This window comes from Protopterus annectens, chromosome 10.part0 (assembly GCF_019279795.1).
Source record: "Protopterus annectens isolate FY-2018-M chromosome 10.part0, PAN1.0, whole genome shotgun sequence".
NCBI classification, from domain to species: domain Eukaryota; kingdom Metazoa; phylum Chordata; order Ceratodontiformes; family Protopteridae; genus Protopterus; species Protopterus annectens.
The window spans coordinates 100,833,600-100,857,795 of NC_056744.1; the positions used below are offsets into that span (position 1 = coordinate 100,833,600).

General features: G+C 41.6%; 1 protein-coding gene across 2 annotated transcripts in view; it reads left to right on the forward strand.

Annotated features, from left to right (window-relative positions):
• The window catches only part of TEPSIN (TEPSIN adaptor related protein complex 4 accessory protein), a 599,267-nt gene that overhangs the window by 474,715 nt on the left and 100,356 nt on the right, over positions 1-24,196 (forward strand). For both annotated transcript variants that reach the window (XM_044085070.1, XM_044085071.1), the window contains 3 exons: positions 7,293-7,470; positions 10,624-10,737; positions 15,146-15,227. In XM_044085070.1, coding sequence (XP_043941005.1) covers positions 7,293-7,470; positions 10,624-10,737; positions 15,146-15,227 — 374 coding nt within the window. The remainder of the gene's footprint in view (positions 1-7,292; positions 7,471-10,623; positions 10,738-15,145; positions 15,228-24,196) is intronic.

The window sequence follows — 24,196 nt, forward strand, 5'->3', positions numbered from 1 at the left end:
ATAAAAAACACCATTTTTCAGTTTGGACTTTTTATAGGCAGCAAAGCACTGTAAACAACAAATGAAACAGCAGTTGCAGCAGCAACAGAAATGACAGCAAGGTTTGGTAAATTGTGACATTATTAACATTTGAGACTGTAAGTCAGATGTCTTTGAATGTTAAGCCTTGTAAAAGGGGTTCTCTTTTGTTCCTAGACAATAAGCTAGTGTAGTAGTTGATTTCAACTTCAATAAGAATGTTCATTAGAGATCCGAATCTGAAGCAGTTTTTTAAGATGAAGATCTGGTTTATACTAGATCCTTACACATTTTTAAAAGAACAAAGTGTTTATGCCAGCTAGTAATTATGCAATTTCTATTTTGAGCAAGCAATTGAGAGATATTAGGCAGTTCTAAATGGAAATTGTAAGAGACCTTACTCCAGTTTATCTAGTAAAGAGAAAACTGGTTTAATGCATTGATAGCAGTTACAAAAAAATAATAGCTAAAACTTATTAAAGCTGACATGGAAAGAGCTCTTGTTATGAATTATTTTTACAAATATTAGCAAATGCAGAAGTGCAGAAAGAAATTAATGTTCAAGTATGTATTCAGTATGTGGAGCAGTACACGCATATTGTTTAGAATTTGTTTCTTAACAGTTGTTTCTTGTTGAGCAAGGACACCATGATAATTTTAGTAGTGGTAAGAGAATATGGACTAATAAAAAGAATTTCCAGGCATACTAAAATGTGTTACTAGTAAAGGCAATGCCAAATGAGCTACAGAAGGAGGAGGTTCTGGATACATAGTAGGTGTTGAGAAGATCACTCATGGATAGCAACAAACTGAAGTAATACTGATTTCATAGACTTTAATTGTATTAGAGATGGGGTTCATTCCTTTCATGGTGTTAAGAACAATAAACATTTGGAAAAGGTGAAAAAGATTTAATAGAGCTATATGAAATTCCCAGTGTAAAGTTCTTGCCAGGGTGGTCGACAATGGAATAAACAGAAAGTTTAAATGTTTTATAATCTGATATTGTCTTTGTTTACCTGGAGCCGAAGAAAGCTGTAAGACATCAGATGAAAGTTAATATTGTGCAGAAACATTTTACCAGCATTTCAGGATCAAAAGCTATGATCTGATGTTGTCTGCTCCATCTGGCTTCAAACCTGTAGGACTTCAGATTTGACTTGGATCTGACAGTGGCCAATTCTAAAGTCTTTAGTCCCCTTGTTTTCCCCTTCTTTCCCCATAAATCTCTTCTCTTCCTTCAGCTCCCCAGATCTAGTTTGCTGCCATTTGGGTTAGTAATGTGATCTTGGCTCCACTTTGCTTTCTCTTTGTTCGAGAAAGTAGCGTAGTGATTTGATGCAAGTTTCCTGTTCCCTTACTCTTAATTTATATCCTTTGTATGTTTTTTCTTGTTTTTCTAGGTAGTTAGGTAGATTGGTAGATGGTGTCTTTTGCTTCATCCATTTTTTTCTTCCTACCTTTTTGTCAGGTCCTAATGTTGTTGTTTAGTGTGTGGTGTGGAATTGTGTCGTTACAGTAGCTTAAGTTAGTTTAATGTTTGATATGGATAAAGGTTTTAAAAATTGCATTTCCTGTGGGCACAAGTTACCTTTCCAGAAAGCACACTTAAAGGGTGTTTATTGTTTGGGACTAGCACATCTTGATTCCAGATGCTGAGTCTGTGAAAGTTTTGGTACTAGGGCAATCAATGAGCATAGGAACAAGTTGGTGTTGAAAAGCCTTCTACCCTCTGGTTCTACTTCTGCCTCTGCTTTTGGGGTGGCTTGTCCCTCTGCTCTGAAGACCAGGTTTAAGAAGCCCAGAGACTCCAGGCATTCCAAAATGGAATGCAAGAGGTCATTTTCATCTTCTACATCTGGCCTTTTTCCCTCAGGCTTGTTGGACTCAAAGTGGAATGATTTCAGGTCCCCTGCTGCCCCAGATCTGATATCATCCATGACATTTTGGAAATGATTGCCTTTGGCTCCAAAAACTTCTTCTCTGCCTCTGAGCATCCCAAGCCCCTTCTTGATCAATGGGCAACCCTCATGTAGGCAGCTTCCCTCTGCTCTCCAAGCACCCCACCGGAGCGGCCACAAGAATCCACCCATCTCCACCACAGATCAGGGCCTCTCTGGCTCAGATCTGGCATGTGGGGTCTTCTTTTAAAAGACCTTATAAATCCTCATAGATGGCTTTTTCCATCCGTTCATCAAAGTCAGTGGGTAGCATTACAAACTCTGATCTGAAGCAGCTGATAAGGTACTTTTTGCAGGCACAGATGCAATTAGGCCTTGTTCCTTCAGGTCTGGGTCTGGCACCGGAACCTTCAGCTCCATCCTTCTGGCTTCCTCTCTCAGCCCCTTCGGATCTAAGGTCTTCTAAGCCATCTAAATTTCTATCCAAGTTGGATTGACAGCTTGGCCATCTTCAACTGTGTTCTTTTCTTGGTAGACTCAACCCTGACTTGTTTGGGGCTGTTTGGACCTCAGACCCATGGCACTGAAGCTGGATTTGCCGGGCAAGGTCAACAGTTCCTGCTTTGGGATTTTCATTTCCACTTGGGGCTTCACCTTTGGACAGCTCAATGCCAATTTCAAAATCTGGTCTAGGCGCAGCTTCCTTGGGTTCAGGGCTGTCTCTGGTACCCTTGGGTTCTGGGATCCTCGGACCCGAGAGACACCCTCCAATATTGTAGAGAGGATGTTCTCCTCTCAAGAGAAGATTCCGATTTCTCCAGCCAACATTCCTTCCCTTTCTTTGTCATTACCTGTGAACAGTCTATCCCCAATAGCAGGGCTTCTAGACTCTTCCCCTTCCTCCCTGGATTTGTCAGAATGCGAGGTTTTGGGAAAGAGAAAGTATAAGAGGAAACACCTGGACTCCCTGGAGGAGTCTGTCTCCAAGGATCCCAACCTTGAGGAAGGAGAGGGATCCCCTAAGTCTACATAGAGGAAAGCACCTTTTTCAATTAATTATTGGAGCTGCTTCACCATTGTGGATTCTGGACCACCAAAGCTCCCTCTCCAGAGACGTCAGTATTTCTGGAGGCCTTTGGTGTAGGCCCATCCACACCTTTGGTGGTTCCCCCTTCAGATGCCTTTATAGACCTGGTATTCCGGAAGGCATTGAAGGAACTCGACACAGTAGAACCCATTCCCAGAGAGATGGATAAGGTGCTTGCCCCCCCCCAACCAAAGACAAACCATTTGGATTAAGGGTCCAGTAGTCAATGTCATTGTGGTGGTGGCAGCCAACAAGAAGGAGATTTCAGAAGAGAATTCCTTGACCCCCCCCCCAACAGGGAGTCTCAGCTGTTGGATCATTTAGGGAAGCATTCCTATGCCTCAGCCACTTTTACACTGAGAACCGTTAATTACCGGTCACACTTAACAAGATTTCAGCAGATTCTAGTGTCTGACATGTCAAGTACCCTCAAGACAAGGCAGCCTCCAGAAATGCAGAAGATGTTGGAGACACAGTTGTCTACCCTAGTTTCCATCGCCAACGTTTCCATGCCCCAGCAGATGGAGCATCTCAAGCAGAAGGTCCCAGTATTGCAATGCAGTGCCATGCTTGGATGTGTTTGTGTAGCTTTGCATACTGTTTCAAGGCATCCTTCATTAATGCCCCTTTTGTGATAGGTCCTGCTTGTCTAGACTAAAAGTTAAAGACATTCTGACAAAAAGCGAATAGGAGGGAAAGACACTGTCTGCCAATGGAGTATGCTTTGCTACCCCCCAGAAGACCTTTTCAAGGAATCACAAGGGGTAAGCATCTCTTCTTAAGAAAATCACAGTACTGTTCCTAGGACGATCCTCTAGAGGGCTCCTCCTGAGGATGGAGAGGGAGAATTGTAATGGACACCACCTGTGGGGCAGGGGCAGTCTGCAGAATCAGGGCTTTCATGGGTTTTTTTTCTAGTGAGCCCTTTCAGCAGTCCTGAAGGGTTGCCTGGCTGCTGTTCACTGGAGGCAGTCAGGGGTTGCCTGGCTGTCCACCCAAAAGCTTGGGAGGGTATCACCTCAGACACCTGGTGTTGAGAGTCATATCCAGATGTTATTGCATTCCCTTTTTAGAAGTACCAAATTATCAACCAAAATGTCTCCCAGATGTTTTGCCACATCAGAGACTTTGCACAGCTGTAGAGATTTGCATGCTGCTTACAAATTGAGTCATTCAGGTGGTCCCACCAGATCAAAAAGGTTCCAGGTTCCATTCAGTTCCACAGAAAACAAAGGACCTCAGACCAGTCTTGGATATAAGCAAGTTAAATCTGTTCATCAAAAAGACCAAATTCCAGATGGTCACAGTGCAGTCCATGTTACCTCTTCTGTCAAAGGACAATTGGATGTGCGTAATAGACCTCAAGGACACTTACCATCACATAAAGATAGACAGGTGTTCCAGGATGTTTCTATGCTTCCGGCTGGGGGCCAGTCTTTACCAGTTCATGGCCCTGCCATTTGGTCTCACAACAGCCCCTCCAGGTGTTTACCAAGGGCATAGCAGTAGTGGCAGCCTAGCTCCGACTGCAGGTATTCCAGGTCTTTCCATTCCTGAATGACTGGTCTCTCACCATCCCCACAAGAGCATTACTGATCACTGCCTTGGACTTAGTTATCCAAAATCGAGCCTTCAGCCTGGACAAATGTTACAGTTCATAGGGTGTCATGTTGATATGATCAACCAAATTACCAGGCTTCCTAGCTTCCTAACTCCAGAGTTTTCAGCCTTCGAGCTCAAGCCCTGTAAGTGCTTATAACTCTGACGCCACCAACACAAGGTGTTATGAAGTTTCTGGGTGATATGGCAGCATCAAGATGGATGGTTCCTTTAGCCAGCTATCACATGAGGGCTGTGCAGTGGACTCTGGTGGTTCAGTGTTCCTTCATTACTAATCCAGTGGAGTTTCACACATGGTTAATGAAAGTGTTTCATGAGCAGATTCATTGGTTGTTGCAGTCTCCCTTGGTAACTGAAGGAAGACCATAAGTCCTTCCTCCTTGTTCTCGATCACCACAGACACCTGTCTCCTGGGGAGGGGGGCATTTCAAAGGGAGAATGGTTCAAGGGTCCTGGTCTTCTGCAGAGGCCCACATTCACATCAGTGTTCTGGAGATGAGAGCAGTCCTTGTGTTGCAGACTTTTCAAGATGCTCTTCGCAGAGTTGTGATTGAGATACAGAAGGATAATATGGCTGTCTTCTAGCATCTCAACAAATAAAGGGGATTACGTTCTTATCTTCTTTACCAGGAGAGCATGAGGGTTTTACAGTGGGTGATATCTTTTCAGCAGCTTCTGACAGCAACGCACATTCTGGGGAAGGTCAACATTCTGGCCGACAGCCACAGCAGAATCATTCTCTTGCCTCACAAGTGGTCCCTAAATCCAAACGTGGTAGTGTGTTGGGGCACTGTGTGTTGCGACCTGTTTGTCTCCCTGTCCAACACCAAGTGCAACAGCCTTTACACCGTTGTTCCCCTCTGGGACAGTCACCCAGGGAAGCTGTACTGCTTGCTTGGCCCCAGGGGCTTCTTTACGCTTATTCCCAGTGCCTTTGATGATAATGTTTCTACAGAAAGCAGCCTTCTGCAGAGCTTCAGTGATCCTCATTGCTCCCTTTTGGTCTCATCATGTGTGGTTTTCCTTCCTTTGGCCTCTTCTGAAGTACCCCCCCCCCCCGGTACTAGATCCCATTCTGGATCTTTTCTCATCCAATGGGCCTGGATCCCCCTAATCTTCAGTCCCTCAAGCTGACTGCATGGTTCCACCAGTTCTTTTGATGGCCAGAAATACCAAGCTTTCTCAGGCTGTAGTTCATATATTGTCATCTTCTCAAAAGGAGTCCACTAGAAAAGTGTATTCCAGTAAATGGAAATGGTTTGTCCTGTGGGTGGAATCTCAGGGAGTCTACCCCTTCTCTGCCTCTTTGCAATTTGTTTTGTATTTTTTCACTAAGCTGTTTCAATCAGGTTCTAGTTTTTCTACTATTAAAATGCAATTGATGGCCATTTCTAACATTCTTGTTGGCAGAGATAATGCACCTCTGGCTTCCCCTCAGGATCTCCAAGGCATTTCTCAAAGGAACATTTTTACTCTGCCCCCCAGTATGGGATCCAGTTCTTCCCTGGGATCTGCCCTTCTTTCTGCAAGTCCTTGCAGACCCCCCATTTGAACCTTCAGCTACTTCAGACTTGAAGCTCTTGTCCTGAAAAACTTTGTTTTTAGTGATGGTTACTTCTGCAAGAAGGGTTTCAGAGTTGCAAGCTCTTGATTCTTCATCCCCTTATCAGGTGTTCCATAAACACAGGGTTTCTCTTGGTATGAATCCTGTTTTTCTGCAAAAGCAGCTTCTGAGAGTAACAGCTCTAGTCACCTTCCTGTGTTTTTTCCCAGCTCCAACTAAGCTGAATACCTCTTGCATTGTTTGGATGTACATAGACAACTGAGATTTTATTTGGACTGTACTCAGAAAGCCCAATCACCTGTGTCTAAAGCAACTTTATCCAAGTGGCTGTCAGACTGTGTTTTGTTTGCATACTCCTTAAAAAGCAGGTCTCTTCCACACAAGCCAAAGGGTAGTTCAACAAGGGCTAAGGATAGTTGTGAAGCTTTCCTTTCTAGAGTGTTGATGGGTGATATTTGTGCACCTGCCACTTGGCTGGGTCACCACACTTTTGTGTCTCATTATAAACTGGATATTCAGTCTAGATCCAGGGCTTCCTTTGGCTCCTCCCTAGGAATTTCTTGTGGCTGGGGAGTCTATCCCACAGGTTGAAGCCAGATGGAGCAGACAACATCGGATACAAAAGTTATGTGCTTACCGCAACAATAGATCTGTGTTGTCTGTATCTGTCTGGTTCAACCTTCCTGCTGTCCTGCCCCGCTCCTTGTTGACCTGGTGAGTTTTTCCTCCTGAGATGACTGGACATTGGAAGTTGTTTGCTCCCCCTTTCTGGAGTCTCACATTCTCCTTCGTTGTTATAATCCATTTTTGGGAGGGTGCATTTTCAGAGTTATGTTTCTGTCTTAATGATTTCTTTATGGAGTAAACTCGATCTGGGGAGCTGAAGGAGGAGCAGGGAGTTATGGATAAGGGAGGTGGAGCCAATTGGGCAAAGACTTAAGAACTTGCCAGTGTCAGTTCCAATTCAGATCCAAAGTCCTATAGGTTGGACCAGACTGAGACAGAAAACACGGATCTATCATTAGGGTAAGTACATAACTTTCATGTTTTTCATGATTAATCGATTGTTAACCCTTACTAACTGTTCTTTTTCATCTCCTAGTTAGACGGTACCTCCCTGGTCACCCAGGAGGTGGATGGGAAGAAAGTGACAGTGGCCACAGTTCACAGGATTCTTCACAGGAGAATTATGGCATCAGCAGAATATCAGATGCATGCAGTAAATGTGGCAGTGACAGTCACTCTGGAGCTAGCAGGGAAAGTGGAGATTTGATAGAAAGGTAAAATGCTTGGTAATGTTAATTAACATTTGTTCTACAGCCTGTATCTGGGCCTATTCAGTGGTTTAAGCAGTATGACTTGGATCATGTGGTATCTAAATGCAGTGAATACTAGTTTGGTATTGGTATTATAAGATTTTACCCATGGCTGTTGTGTTTAGGTATGAGGGCTTGGCAGTGTGATCAGCTATGCCAGCCGTGGGTATACCCTTGCAGTATCCGACCTAGAATTGTTCCAGTTGTTGTTCATTAAAAAAAAAAAAAAAAAAAACTCATTCTTTTTTTTTTTTGTCCTTTTCTGTCTGAGTTGCATCTTTTTTGGTATAGATACCCTCTCATCTGATTAGCTAGCCTGTTTTCTTCCTGTTGGTAATACCTACTCAAGGTGAAAGATGACACTTTTTATGTCTGACTAGTGGATAGCTATATGTCATTGTGTAATGAAGATTAACCTGCCCTTGTCATGTGTTTGCTTCAAAAACACGCAAGTTCTTTAAATGAATAATGGATATGTTGCACGCAAATTATAACATTTTTATTTATTTTTTAATATGTAAATGCTCATTTTAACTGTAGTACCTGGCATGGTTATGTGGTACATTTTGGTTAGAAGATTACTGAACTGCACTATTCATTCTTTAAAGAGTTGTGGATATGTTTCACTTAAACTACAGCTCAGAGTACAGTTTTGCAGATATGGAGTGATCTCATAAGCAGAGCCTGCTTGATTTATTTATTTTGTGTATATATATATATATATATATATATATATATATATATATATATATATATATATATATATATATATATATGGGTTCTCATGGTGTTGCATATCAAGTTTGTTTAATTTATTCTGATTAAGTTTGGGGGAGTGTGTGTGTGTGTGTGTGTGTGTGTGTGTGTGTGTGTGTGTGTGTGTGTGTGTGTGTGTGTTTATATTAGTTTAGATATATAATTATTAGTTTTTGTGTCAGTATTGAAATGAATGGAGAATTGTGTTAAAATGCACCTTTAAATATTTGCTGCTTGTGGCTGTACTTTTTTAGTATTTAAATCCGGGTTTCCGCCTTTTGAATCACACACTGATGACGCTTTAGGCGAAACCGGTCACCGGTCTGTGTTATTGATGCAGGCAATGCTTTAATAAAACTTCACTTTACAGTGGCTGTTCCATTTATTTTATTTCACTTGGAGTGCTGAAGAACTGTTGGGTATCTGTTATTTACTTTGTGCACCTACTTAGTACGTTCGCGTGCACCATTTCGTTTGGTACTTTTATATATATATATATATATATATATATATATATATATATATATATATAGATATGGGTCTACTTTAGAACAACAAAATGCCACTTACTTCAAACCCATGTCACCAAGACGAAAACACCGACAGCACCAATACATTGACATCCCAGAACACTGACTAACCACTCCAGGCAAGTAACCGCTCGGCCATCCGACACAAACACGTAAATGGAAGAAAACCAAACCCAACTATGTGAAGGGATTCACCCCCCCAACTAAATATACCAACTCTGAGATTGCACTACCGTTGGGGGTAAGGGGCAAGGTTCAGCAGGATGGCCAAGTGGTTACTTACCTGGAGTGGTTAGTCGGTGTTCCGGGATGTTGGTGCTGTCAATGTTTTCGTTTTGGTGATATAGGTTTCAGGTAAGTCACATTTTGATCTTCTAAAGTAAGCAAATATATAAATAAGTACATTAAAAGCACATACAGAAGAACAAAAAGCATACCTAAGATGTACTTGAGTGGCACATACAAAAACTAATGGTATATGTGTGCATATGTAAAATATGCACAAACATACATACAAAACACACACACACACACACACATGTATGTATATATATATATATATATATATATATATATATATATATATACACACACACACACACACACACACACACACACACACACACACACACACACACACACACATAAAAATGTGTACAAGGCAATTTATATCAAAAATACATGGAACGGACTAGTATTACCAATGTTTATTAAGAGCACTTTTATATAAAGCCCCCAGCTTTACCATCCACATTATTTCTTTTATCTAAAATGTTATGTTTAGCCAAGTCGGACAGCCTATTAGCTTGCACTGCATCAGTCTCAACAAAAAGGAATTGTGCTGAAACATGTTCAAGTTTATGCTTGTAAAGTGCACTTCTTTGACGTTTACAACCTATGTCACTCAAGTGCACTGCAATTCTATTCTTCAAACTCCTAGAGGTCTGTCTGACATAAAATGACAAGGCAATAGGCTGTCCAATTTGACTAAACATGACATTTTAGATAAAAAAGAACGAATGTGGATGGTAACGTTGGGGGCTTTATATAAACCTAGTCTTAATGACCATTGGTAATACTAGTCCGTTCCTTGTATTTTTGATATTAAATTGCCTTATACACATTTTTATGTGTGTATGTATATGTGTCTTGTATGTATGTTTGTGTATATTTTACATATGTACCTATATACAATTAGTTTTTGTATGGGCCACTTAAGTATATCTTAGGTATGCTTTTTGTTCTTGTGTATGTGCTTTTAATGTATTTTTTTTTGGTCTCTGTCCCTTTAATTGTAATAAGAGTTTGGTTATTTAAAGGTTTATGGTTGTTTGAATGTCACTTTACACTGATGACGCCAGGGGGCGAACTAGTCACCGGTCTGTGTTGTAGAAGCCGAATGGCCGCTATGGAAGCTGCCTGAATGTTTGTTCTATTGAATTAAACTGTGGATACGCTTATTCAAGTGTGTTCTTTTTTTGGGTCCATTTTACCCTGATGCAATATTTTACAGGGTTTTGAACATTTACTGAGTATTTGTTTGCGAGTGCTGGATCTTTTGGACTGTGTATACTTTCCGAGACTGTATTTTGGTTTGGAGTGCACCTTTTTTTCTATGTTTGTTTATATATATATATATATTTATATAAATTATCATTTTTACCTATAGTACCTGACATGGTTATGTGCTACATTTTGATTAGAAGCTCATGGGACTGCAGTATTCTGTTTCATAAAGATCTGTGTTTGATTCACATACTGATAGATAACCTCTTAACTATATTATTATTGTTTCCTCTAATATATTTATTTATTTTTTATCTGCTTGCAGAGTGGAAGGAATGAGTCTAGGTGACTGCACTCAAGAAGTACTATTGATAAATTCTCTCACCCAGGTCTCCAGAGTTTTCCTGACAAGAGAAGAAAACCAGAATTTTTTGAAAGAGTAAACATTTAATATTTACATTACTTTAAATTAAACAAACTTTTGCCAGTCACTAATGTACTTTGCACTTAACTTACCCCATACCCAAGGCACTTTTTAACAGGTTGATAAGAATATATCCTTGTTTTGTATGCAGGACTGATGCACAAGTTGGTTACCTAGGTTGATAAGAATATATCCTTGTTTTGTATGCAGGACTGATGTACAAGTTGGTTACCTTTTTCTCTATCTGCCAGTAACTCTTTTATCTGTCATGATTTTCTGAACAACATTGATAACCTACCTAGCAACTAACTCACTTTCCAGTTACCCAGTGCTAAACATTAATTCCTACTATTAGCACTACTGATGTTTTAACTCACTCTTGCTTTAAAAGTATCTGAAGTTTGATCTAATTGTAAGATAATTGTGTGGCCAATTATATTAGCCTCTGCTTTGTAAATGTTTAGTCATTATTTAGACTCACGTTTTGTACACATTATGACTCTTTATAATGTATATATATATATATGAATAGTTATGAAATTTGTTTACCAGGAAAGTCTGACTGGACATGGAACCCCTTTTCAGCAGAGGCTCGGGGTGAAAAGCTGTACACAAAATTACATTGATTACTTGCATTGACAATAATAAGTACAGTAGATAATACAATGCAGTGACAACATGGGAGCGACAGTACAAATACGAGTACAAAAGTAGAATACAAATGTGAGTACAAATAGAGTTTGTGCCGTAGAGCGGTAGCTGAGATAAGAGATATGGAGTATATTAGTAGGTTAGCTGTGAAGATTAAGTTGCACTGAGGAGTGTAGTTTTTAATATTTTTCTGCCTCTTGTCTAGGTTCTGAAGAAGATGGTCTTCAGACCAACCATCTTAAATGGTTAACAAATGTAAAAAAAAGATACTTCCGGAGGGGGCACTATAGGAGTAAATAATAGCATATCAGTTCACTTACTGTGGCATTTTTTTCAGTAACAGTTTTCATCCCTCACAGTACTAATGCTGATCTTGTAGTAGCAAAGATACTGACATAAGTGAGCAAAGTTCCCATTTATACAGTGTTTGCATGCACCCTTTTTGGCTTTTCTCACTATTGAGAAACTTGGTCATTTTGGCGTGTGTATCAGACAATAATGTATGTCTTCAATTAGGGGAGTACCTTTTTGTGCTTTTTTTGGTAGAAACTTTGAAGAATCATTTGAAGTGTCTTGCTTTAGGGATATGTCTGTGCTTTCACAGTCAGTGAATGTTGTTGTTGTTGTTGTTGTTGTTTGTCTTTTGGCTTTTCCCAGTTAGGGGTTGCCACAGCGGAACTCCGGTCCACTAATGATTGGCAGTAGATTTTCAGGAATGCCAAGGTGCCAGCTCGACATTCAATCTTCAACGAAGGCACGCCCATTTACGCATGTCTTTCGAATGCCCACCCAACCGCAGGGAGGACATGCAGACTCCACACAGAAGGCCCTCCCTCGCACTCCAGCTGAGAATCGAATGGGAGAACCTCTTGCTGTAAGGCAACAATGCTACCGCTGCACCACCGTGGATGATGTGTGTTTCTGATAAACTGCAATACTGTACTTAAACACTTCTGTAGTGTTTTTTTTTTTTTTTTTTAGGACTTGACCATGAAATAGAAAACTAACGTGTTTTTTTTTTTTTAATTTAGCAAAGTCTCCATGAAATAGACATCTGAAGTGCTTTTTTAAAATTTAACAAAGTCTCCAGGATCAGAAGGCATAAACCATTGCCATCATGTCTAATAGAAATAAGATTAAAGAAATTAACACTAATGCAGAGATTTTGCTAATTACTTAGCAACCTGCTGCCTGTAATTTCCAGCATATAGTACTGCTGCATACGGGTTGTAGAGTGCTTTGCTGGAAGATGAAACCTTGACTGAAAAACTTAAGTAACATCCTTATTTATTTTTGTTCATTCATTCATTCAGTCATTCATTTAATTTTTTTTTAATCAAGATAGTCCCTCTGTGCCATATGCTCCTGTAGTAGGAAGTACTGGGAGAAGAGCTCCACTGTGCATTGCCATGGACAGTTTATTCTAATCAGATAAATTCTAATCTTCCAGCCATTATGCTTCCTATAGCTCATTTTAGTGTTAGATCCATTAATATTGAAACTGATCATATGGAAGCCCATATTAATACAGATGATCTAGATCTATTGTAGTTTCCGAAAACTAACTGATGGAGATGAGATAGAGCTTGGAAAAGTGACCTATGAGTTAGCATGCTGCAACATGATCTGTTTGGTCCTAGCTGGCTTAGTGCTAATCTCACCTTTTGTCGCCATACCATCATCCATCTTATTGCCTGCTTCCTCCTCTCATTTATCTCTTCATCTGTGCTGCTTGACTCGGCAAAGTGTTTCAGACCCTGGTGTTATAAAAGCAGTATATGTCTTCTGAAGGACTTTAATTTCACCTTTTTTGATCCTAGAGGCATTATCACTTTTGGACTTCCATGCTGATTTTGAGCTTACACCATACTTCTCAGTAGCATGTCATATCTAATCATCTTGCAGGTAATCATTGTCTGCTTGGCATTTTAGCCACTAACCACCTAAGAGAATGCTTACTTTTAGATGTTACTATTTAGTATTACTGACCACTGCACTTTACTGCAGGATAACATACTGTTCTAGTCAGTCTCTTATGGTTGTGGGGCTGACATACAAAATAAGCAGTTATTAAGCAAAGCAAATGTCTCATTTCATAATATGCAAAAAGGTGAACTGCTGTGTCTGTTTTTGGATTTGCATACTTGGAGTGAGGCTACTTTAGATGAACTAAGAGTACTGCTGAGGGCTGTACCATTTTTTATTTAGTTTAATGTACTTTTTATCTCAAATTCATTTGTTAACGTGATAAGTGAATTGATCTATGTCATACACTTTTCAGCCACAACCCCGTGAACAGGAACAAGAGTAAGAGTAAATGCAATATGTAGGAATAGTTTCAATAAACAGGCTCCCTCCAGTCATATTTTTTTAAGAAGTGTGAGGAAGTAAGAACAGACAGTGACCAGAAGTTAGTACTGAATCCTGGATCCAAGGGCAATGTTTTGGGTTCAGATGCCTAGGCAGTGAGACATTTCGTGTTGTACATTTGACTGGAGACACATGACTGCAGTGACATTTAGCTGCAGAGAAATATGGCTATTTGCACATTGCCTGTGGACAAAAAGAAGAATGTGTTGCCATGCCCACAACTTCAATAACCAAATGCACAGGGAGAAAACAATGTTCATGGTCCCCAAGAGAACATGAGACACTAGGCAATATGGCAGGCATCAGCAGCAGGCTGGTCAGAGGGCATGTCAGTGGCAGCAAAAATGTAGAGCCCAATGGCCAGTCCCTTTATAATTGGAGTGTGTGGACCACTAACCCCTTCACAGTGTCTAGGGAACATTACCTAAAACGCATACTGGAGCATAAATATGACTACAGTAGCATGCAGGATTTCCTTCATGCTGTAGCACACTTCTGCATGTTGTAGTTACATAAGCATGTACTGTACACTGAGCACAACACTCATTACGTCTTCTGCCGCCATGCATTTGGTTATTTAAGTTAGCGAGCATGGCCGTGTGTGCTTCTCTTTGCCCACAGGGAATTTGCAAACAGCCATATTTCTCTGCAGCTGAATGTCACTTCAGCCTTGTCCCAAGTCAAATGTTCCACAGGGAAATGTCTCGCTGCCTAGGCGCCTGAACCCCACTGTTTTTATTGCTGATTCCTTAAGTAATCAGAAGAGCATCTCACATAGCTCTTGTCTTTTTATGTTTTTTTTATGCCTGTTAGGTCCTTTTTTGTACCCATTTATTAATATTTATTACCTTACCCAAGACATCCTTTTGTTGGCCTTTTTATTTAATACTTCTGTCTGCTAAAGATCTTATCTTGCTTCTGCTTTGCAGAATGATGTTGATCTTCAGAGTGAAACTGATTTCTACCAGCTTTTATTTCTCTTCCATCTTACTTTATTCCTTAAGTACGTCATTCTTCTTCACTTCCCTGATCTTCTTAGTGAGGTGTATTGGTCTCTGTTGTGTTGATTTAAGTTGTATTTCACAAGTATGACTACTGTATCAAATCACGTCTTTTCTCTCAAATTATACGCTACCACCACTGTTTTTGCTGTTCAGATCTGTTGCTGACCACTTCCGAATATGTCCCATACTAGATCCTTCATCCAGATAAAGCATTTTCTTTACTCTTTTCAGAAATGTAACACTTCCAAAATAAGCAGTTGCATGTGTGGCTGTTTTAAATTAAATAAATGATAAAATATGTAAGTAAATGTTCATGAGCAGTTTTAAAAAATATTTTGAGTTATCTTAAGCAATAGTATGCTTTCTAGTCTCACTGTGCTACTTTGAATTTCTTTTAGGTGTGCTCTGCTTAACTGCGATGTTGTGCTGGATTTGGTAAACAGAAGACTACTGGAGGATCCTAGTGAGGCTGCCAAAATGGTAACAGGAGTTTTGTATTCCAAGTACATTAATTTGCTTTTATTTACACTGAATGTTAAGCTACCATGCATGTGATCATTCCTCCCACCATACATTCTTGCCTACTGTTCTCTTTTAAGTAGATGTTCTTTGTGTTTCACTGTTGCAGTCATCAAATTTGGGTTATCCCTGCCAGGGTAGCCTTCGGCAGCTGTCGGTTGCTGTCGATTCTGGACTGACATCAGGTCATCAGGAGTATAAAGTAAGGCAGCCAATGCCATTACATCAGTCTTTCTTGCCACAGAGCCCGAAGCAGAAGCAGTTCGCACGAGTGCTGGTCGGCCTCTACCCGAGTTTCGTCTTCCGAATTGAAGCTGAAGTCTTCTAAAGCTAAGTACCCCATTGAGGATCCTTTTTTCTTGCACTAACCGATGTCAGAAAAAGTTAACAATTGCCTCGCCTGTGGAAAGCAAATACCACACCGAGACTTTCATTATTACTGCGTCATCTGCTTAGGCCCAGACCACGACGTCCCCTGCTGTCGCTTTTGTGCTTTGTTCAATGCCAGAACTATACATCGTCGGGCCCTTATTGTAGCTAGATATTTTCACTTACAGTCCTCGAATTCTGATATGGCTTCGGTAAGCCATCTGACAGCAGATCTTCTGAAAAAGTGTAAAGATAAAGACAGAGACAAGACCACACAGGTCCAAACCTACCGACACTTCCATTAAGCTAGTTGTCAGTTCTCCGGTCCTCAGTGAGATGGTTTCGCAGCCCCTGATGCCCGCTTCTGCTGCTACTGAGACCCTTGCCGCAAAACTCTTCTTCAACTAAGGATCCTGTGGTTGTTTCTCCCTTGGATGGGTCCGCAGCCGCTGAGCAGGCACTGGCTTACGAGGAAGTACTTAACACTACCGATTCTTGACACAAACCGATGACTTCTTTCACGTGTACAGTTCTTTCGAAAACTACCGAGTTTCTAAGGCCCAGGGTACGAACCACACCCAAGAAACCAACAACCCAATCTCAGCCACCTGCTTCCTTGCTTCAGTCTCAAATGCTTAAAATGGCAGAAGAACTTATCATTGCTGATCAGGAGAAGCCAAGCTACCCCTTTCAAAAGAAAAAGAGATCTGTCTCCAGTAGTTTTGTCTGAACAGGAGTCTGATGACTCTGACCCATCTAAATATGAAGACATGCAACCCCTCTCTGCTTATGAGGATTCTGATGCAGAGGACTCCACTTTTCCTTTGGGGAAACTCTTCATACCTTAAGGGAGCATTTCCAATGGGAATGTCAGGACTACCCTCAGTCTAAAAAGAGACTCAGGAAATTCTTGGATCTTCCACAGCACAGACCCCTGGCCATTCCCCCAGTCCTGGATGTTGTGGAAGATGTTTTTCTGGAATCCAGTTTGACTCCTGACACCCTCCCTCCTGCACCCAGAAAACCAGACTGGTATTACAGAGGCGCTGACTCACAAAAATTTCTTTTTAAAAATCCTACTGCTGACCCTGAGGTAATTCCTCAAGAGCCTAAAGGAATTAAAGCAACCTCTGCTAAGAATCACACCCTCTCAGATAGGGATTCCTGAGCACTAGACAGATGGGGTAAAAAGTAAAAAAAGTATCTGCTACTCTTGCTGTCAAAGCACTAAATTGCCAGTTCCATATACTAAAATTTCAGCAACATACCCTGGAACTCCTCAAACAAAAAGTGTCTTCCTTTCCTGCTTGTGCAGAATATAAAGAGTTACAAGAGTTAATGCATTCTGCAAGTCAAGTAACTAAACACTCCTTGCACTATGGGTTTGGCTCCCTAGAAGCTTCTTGCAGGGCAACAGTTACCTGTTCTGTCCTTAGAAGTCATACATGGCTTACAGAACAGCCCTTACCAGACCATGTTAAATCTAAATTGTTGGATGCACCCTTGCACAAAGACAACTTATTTGGCACTAAGGCAGAAGAGGTCTTAAAAAAAGATGGAAGAAAAAGCTAAATCTATGCAGACAATTAAGGATTTCGTACAGGTCCACCCACCCAGGTTCAGCAGGCATTGCCCCTCCAAGCACTGGTCCTTTCCTGCTCCCACCAGGTCAGTTCAGCCCAGACCCCGTGGAAGCAGACCCCCCAGACAGCAGCCAAAGAGAATGCATAGATCAAAACAGTGGACTTCTTCCACTTCAAAAAACGAGAGTTCTAAGCCACCCCCTCATGGTAAGAACTCACAATGACTCTCCTCCCCCACCACCTCCCTCTGCCCACCTTTACTTACCCCTAGCAGGAAAACTGTCCTTTCACGCAAGCACCTGGGCCGTCATTACCAACAATCGCTCTTTCCACACCCTTCCAACTCCAAAAGGGTTCCCAGATCTACCTCCAAACCAGTGGGCAGAGGCACAAAAGCAAGTCATTTCCCCCCTCTCTATGAGGGCAATAGAACATGTTCCTACAGAACAAAAAGGCCAAGGTTTCTACTCCAGACTTTTTCTGGTACCCAGAAAAGAGGGCACCTGGCATCATCAATCTATCCATTCTAAACACCTTCCTGGTGATACCAAAATTAAAAATGCTCACCATCCAGCAGCTGCTACCCATGCTGTCCAAGGATGCTTGGCTAGCCATCCTAGACCTAAAACAGGCCTACCTCCACATTCCTATCAGGGAATCATGCAGGAAATATCTGCGTTTCACGGAAGGATCTCTGCAAGTTCAGTTCTCTTCACTTCCCTTTGGCTTATTTACTGCTCCCAGAGTACATAGGTTGGTACTGGGCTATCGGCCCTAGGGCCTATGTAAGCCTAGCCATAACAATTCCCTGGATATTTCTTCTCACAATATTTACTTCCCTGGACACATTCATTTTGCACAAAATGTCTGGCTCCGGCCATTGCCTTTTGCAGACAAAGGAATATCCAAATTTACCCATACTTAATGACTGCCTAATTCAGGCAGACAGCCATGAAAAGTTGCTCAAGCACTTGGCATTTGTAAAATCCCTACTGACCTCCCTGGGGTACACAATCAATGAAAAATCCAAACAAGTACCCACCCAAAGGATTATATTCCTGGGAGCAACCCTGGACACAGTATCCCAGATGGCCTACCTTACACCAGAGTAGCAAACTTACCTGACAGCCTACTTCTGTCAACTAGCCGCCAGACCCCAGTTATCTGCAAGGAAAATCCTGCAAGTTCTGGGGTTCATGGCATTTTGCATTCTACTCATTTCATATGCTACTTCAGTGGTACCTAAAAAGCCTTTGGTGTCAACAGTGTTAAGACCTGGAAACTCTTATAGCCATGATACCTTGCCTCAGAAAAGATTTTCTTTGGTGGGCAGCAGCTTGCTCCCACAACGGGACTACCCTTCTCACCACCTCCCACTGCCCAGACCCTCACCACAGACACATCAGACTATGCCTGGGGTGTACACCTGGATGGCCGGTCCATACAGGGCCAATGGTGCCCACAGCAAATCCATCTGCATATCAGCCAAAAAGAGATGATAGCTGTCCAGCATGCCTTGACAGCTTTCAAGCCCCTTCTCCCCCCAGGGGCTCTCCTGATCAAAACAGACAACACCACTGTGATGTGGTACATCAACAAGCAGGGAGGGACTCACTCCTACACTCTATGCAGGCTGGCCATGACCCTTTGGCACACAGCCTCTGCCATGCAACTCCACCTGTTAGCACAATTCCTATCAGGTTCTCTAAAATCTCTGGCAGACCACTAAAGCAGAAATCTTCTGGACCCACTGGAGTGGCAGCTAGACAAAAGAACCTTCACCCTAATAACTCAGAAATGGGGCAACCCGAAGGTCGACCTCTTTGCCTCCCACACCAACCATCAGCTCAGCAGGTTCTGTACCAGAGAACATCACTGCATAGCTTGGAAAGTGGATGCCCTATCCTTTCCCCTGGGTCAATCTGTCAGTCTGTGCCTTTCCTCCACTACCTCTCATCCCTGGGTACTGCTCAAAATAAGGGAGGAAAAACCAAGGACAATTCTTATTGTTCCAGACTGGCCTTGCCAGTACTGGTACCCACTGCTGCGCAGCCTGTCCCCACTGCCACCATGGCATCTCACTCGGACCCCAACCCTCCTGACCCAGAGGGAAGGAGAATTCATGCATCCCCAGTTGCAAACCCTCAATTTGGCAGCTTGGCTTATTCCCTAGCCACCGATCAATCTGCCAACCTCAGTAAACAGGTTTTAGATGTTATATGTGAGGCCAGATGCCCTAGCACTAGAAAGTCTTATGCTGACAAGTGGAATAGGTTCTGCACCTGGATTCAGACTAAGGGAGCCGATATGGCACAGTCCTCCCTCGCTCTTATCCTGGATTACTTAGCTGACCTGCTACACAGTGGTCTCTCTTTTTCCTCTATTAAAATTCATGCCTGTGCTATCTCTGCTCATTCTCCCACTGAGCAGCCCTTTTTTCATACCCTCTGATCAAACAATTCCTAAGAGGGGCTAGCAACTTGAAGCCACCCAGAAGAGCACCAACCCCAGCTTGGGATCTTAACTTTGCATTGGAAAAGCTCACTCTGCTCCCCCCTTTGAACAAGCATCTTCAGCAGAGCTAAAATTTCTCTCCTGGAAGACAGCTTTCCTTCTGGCCATCACTTCAGCCAAAAGGGTCTCCGAGCTACAAGCACTCATGGCTTTGGAGCCATTCATCATCTTCCATGCTGACAGGGTTTCCCTAAGGACTAACCCATCCTTCATGCCCAAAGTGGTGTCCAGTGTGGCTCTCAATCAATCCATTCATTTGCCAACCTTTTTCCCTAACCCACATAACAAGGGGAAAGGATCCTGCACTCTCTAGATGTGCACAGACAGCTCAGATTCTATCTAGACAGGACTAAATCCTTCAGAAAGTCTGATCAATTGCTGGTTAGCTTTGCTGCAGGGACAGAGGGAAAAGCCATCTCCAAACTAACAATTTCCAAATGGATAGCACACTGCATCCATTTCTGTTACAAGCATAACAGAAAGCCTCCCCCTAAGGGGGGGTCAGGACTCACTCCACCAGGGCAGCATCCACCTCTGCAGCTTTCCTCAGAGGAGTCCCCACCAGGGACATCCTGGAGGCTGCCACCTGGACATCTGTTCACACTTTCACCAAACACTACCACCTGCCTATCTTCTCCAAATCCAGGGCAGGGTTTGCCTCTGCAGTCTTGCAGGGCATCCTAGCCAGCCCCTAGTTCCTTGACTGCCTCCACCCTTTTCCTCAGGTATGGGAATCAACCCAAATGTGATGACTGCAACAGTGAAACACGAAGAACATAGTACAGTTGTGTACACTTACCATAAATGTAGATGTTCGAGTGTATTCACTGTTGCAGCCCTGGTTTCCCCTCCCTCCATTCCCCTCTATCTCTCTCCTTACAAGGGACATTTTAGTATTTACTTTCTACTGGTGGGGTTCTTCCACCAGAACCTGGGTCCCACTTGGGGGCTCCTGACAGGGCAAGAAAAACTGATGTAATGGGATCAGCTGCCTTACTTTATACTTCTGATGACCTGACATTAGTTCTGCAGCGACAGCAACCAACGCAGAAATACTAAGCTTCTGGTATTCAGGTCGGCCGAGGGCTACCCTGGCAGGGATAACCCAAATGTGATGACTGCAACAGTGAATACGCTCGAACATCTACATTCATGGTAAGTGTACACAACTGTACTTTTTTTCTCAGTGCCTGCTTACACTACTTTTACTGTTTCCTGAAAAATGTCACACAGTACTTTCAACTACTATTACTACTGCAGTATTACAGGACAACTCCACTGGCTGACACATACATGTAACGGGTTGGGTCGATTTCTCTCTTTTTCTTTCATTTTTACAGTTCTTGGTAGCTGTTACGTTACTGACTTCTAATTTCAAAATGCGTTAATGATTGGATGAGGTGCACTATAAAATAGAAAAAGAGGAGAACAGTAAAGAAGAAGAAGAACTCAATTTTCTGAGCATGAGACTTGAAGTAGTACTATGAAGACCTTAATGGTGACTAAAGTACACATCCCAAAAGATGCAGGGGAAATTGATTATAAAAGTGTAGGAAAATTGGTTGAAAAGTGAATATTAGTATTAGGGTTCTTTATCTACTGTTAGTAAATGGGAGATACCAATCTAAAATGCAAAGAGAAGAGGATGCAGTTGTGTTGAGGGAGTTAGTAATTTTCTTGAATGTGAGTCAGTAACTCAAAATCAGATTTGAGGGCCCTCTTTGATGGGTCCTGAAACTCTTCAACAGTCACAGTTTGGCATCTTTTATTTAGATGTTTCCATGCTTGAGAGAGAAGCATACATAACTCCATTGGTGCTGTCATATAATATAATTGACTACCCGAGTTCACCTACTGATGAATTGCTTAAATTAATACTGACTACAAAATATATTGCTCAAATGATAAATAAATGTTTAATCTGGAAATTAAAAGATCACTTGAATCCTAATCATTTTGGTTTTATATGATGGAAAATTGTGTGTTCTGTAAATCAAGTATTCCAAACTTATATTTTTTATAGTAAATCGAAGATTTTTATTTCATCATGTATGAAGTATTTACCTCCATTTATATACAGTATTGTATATAATCTCAAAACCTCCCGCTTAAAAAATGATTTAATCCAGACAGCTTCCTAAATGAATTGCAAGCATGTGGCTGGTCACCACTAACCAATCTTGAACTTGATGAGCCTGTTATCTACTTTAATACTAACTTTCTTCAAATCCTTGACTGCCATGCACCTTATCCTTCTACTAGAATAAGAACCAAATCTGCCCCGTGGCTCACAAAATAAACTAGGCAAAAGATACTGCTCAGAAATAAAATCTGGGATAAATGGAGAGCTGCCAAATGTCCATCAGATCACCTCCACTTTAAACAGCTAAGAAATGACACCAAGAAGGATATTCTTAGAGACAAAAAAGACTTCTGCCTTCACCTCCAACAAACCAGTCAACAAACTCCACAAAACTTTTGGTCAGGGATAAACAAACTTCTTCATCCAGGTCACCCTACTACTCCAGACCCAGCCGGTTTCAACCAGATCCCTGATGCCTTTAACAACTACTTTACAGAAGCCATTCAAACCCTGGCCAATTCTTTACCACCCTTCACTGCTTCCCAACTGAATACCTGCATGACTTCATTGCCTACCTTTCAAATACAACCTGTATCTACATCTCTCATCTGTAAGCTACTTCAAAAATTGAAACCTTGCACCCCTTCTGCTGACAGTCTCCCATCTGAATACCTACAAATTGCCGCAAAAGCCATAGACTATCCTATCTCTATCCTTATCAACAGAACTATCTCAGAAGGCAAAATCCCTGCCTTATGGAAAGTATCCCACATCATCCCTCTACATAAAGGTGGACCTTCTATTGAGCTTTCTAACTTTCGTCCTATTGCTTTACTCTCCCCATTAGCTAAGTTAATGGAAAAATGTATTCACAAACAACTACTTAACCACTTTCTACAAAATAACCTACTAGCAAACTGCCAACATGGCTTTAGGCTATTCCATAGCACATTGACTGCCCTCTTATCCTTTACCGACTCTCATACCTCTCAACCTGGAAGCATCAAAAATCTGGACAAGGCCCATGAAAAATAGGTACAAATCTGTACGCTAATTAACATCTAATTTACATGCATAATTATGTAACCCCACCCACTCCAATGGAATTGTGGGACACCAACTTTCAAATGCAACTGAAGAACGGGCAACCAAAATATGGCACCAGAGTCCCCTTGCAGCCATTTCAATGTCCCATACCTAACTATTTCACCCCAATTACTAGTGTGTGCATACTGCTTTACTTCTACAATGATTATTTGGATTTTATTTTTACAGCACTGACTGCACAATGCACAAACACTACTAGACAGCTGGTAAAAGCAATACTGTCTTACAATGAAAACAGTTGGCATTAAAACTTGTCTGCCCTTGAAACTCACATTCATTGAAACAGCATTGAAACCCACACACACAACATCCAAAGAAAATGCATCTGGCCAGTGCACCAAATGCAAATGCTTGACTGTTAGCATTCTTCAACTAATGACACACAATGCATTTTAACCTGAAAGGCCAGTTAAATTTCAGGTGAGCTTCACATATTGGCCTGCATTACTTTGCACATTATCATGAGACTTCTAATAGCACTATCGGAGGACCTTTCACAATCCTTCTAATACACAAGTACAGCATATAGATCAATGGATGTTCAACTGTAAAATAACTAAAACGTTCTTGTATAATGAGACCAGTAATATGCATGTCAAATATAAAGAAATGTACTCGATCTATTAAACCTTTAATATGATGTTTGTACAACAACCATGTAGAAGTATTTTCATCACTCAACAGATAAGACCTTTGTTGTAAATAGAACTGTTTATCCATCACAACAATACTACCCCTTTATCGGTTGGGCGAATCTCCAAATAAGATGTTTCGAGCAAGTCCCTCAAAGCTTCTTGTTACTTAGAGGTCAAATTTATAAAACAAAGTCCTATGTTTAGCAGGTAGGGCAGTATGGATTTCATATTCACATAAATTAACGGCTGTTTTAAAACTGCTGTGGCGACCCCTAACCGGAAAAAGCCGAAAGATACAACAACATATCAGCCGTTACTCACTGGGACATCTTTTAATCATTATCTATTCACACACAGAAACACACACACACACACACACACACACACACACACACACACACACACACACACACACACACACACACACACACACACACACACACTCTCTTCCCTTGTTAAGTGCACTTACTACTTGCTTGATTCCATGAGTGCAACTCACGGCCTGAGCTGCTGCTTCCCCAATACTGCTTGATATTCAGAAATCCATTCCAAATGATGTGCTCATAATAAATACGACAATGCAGCTAGAAATCCAAATACTCAGCTGCTGCTTCCCCAATGATAATTCTGACCCTAAAT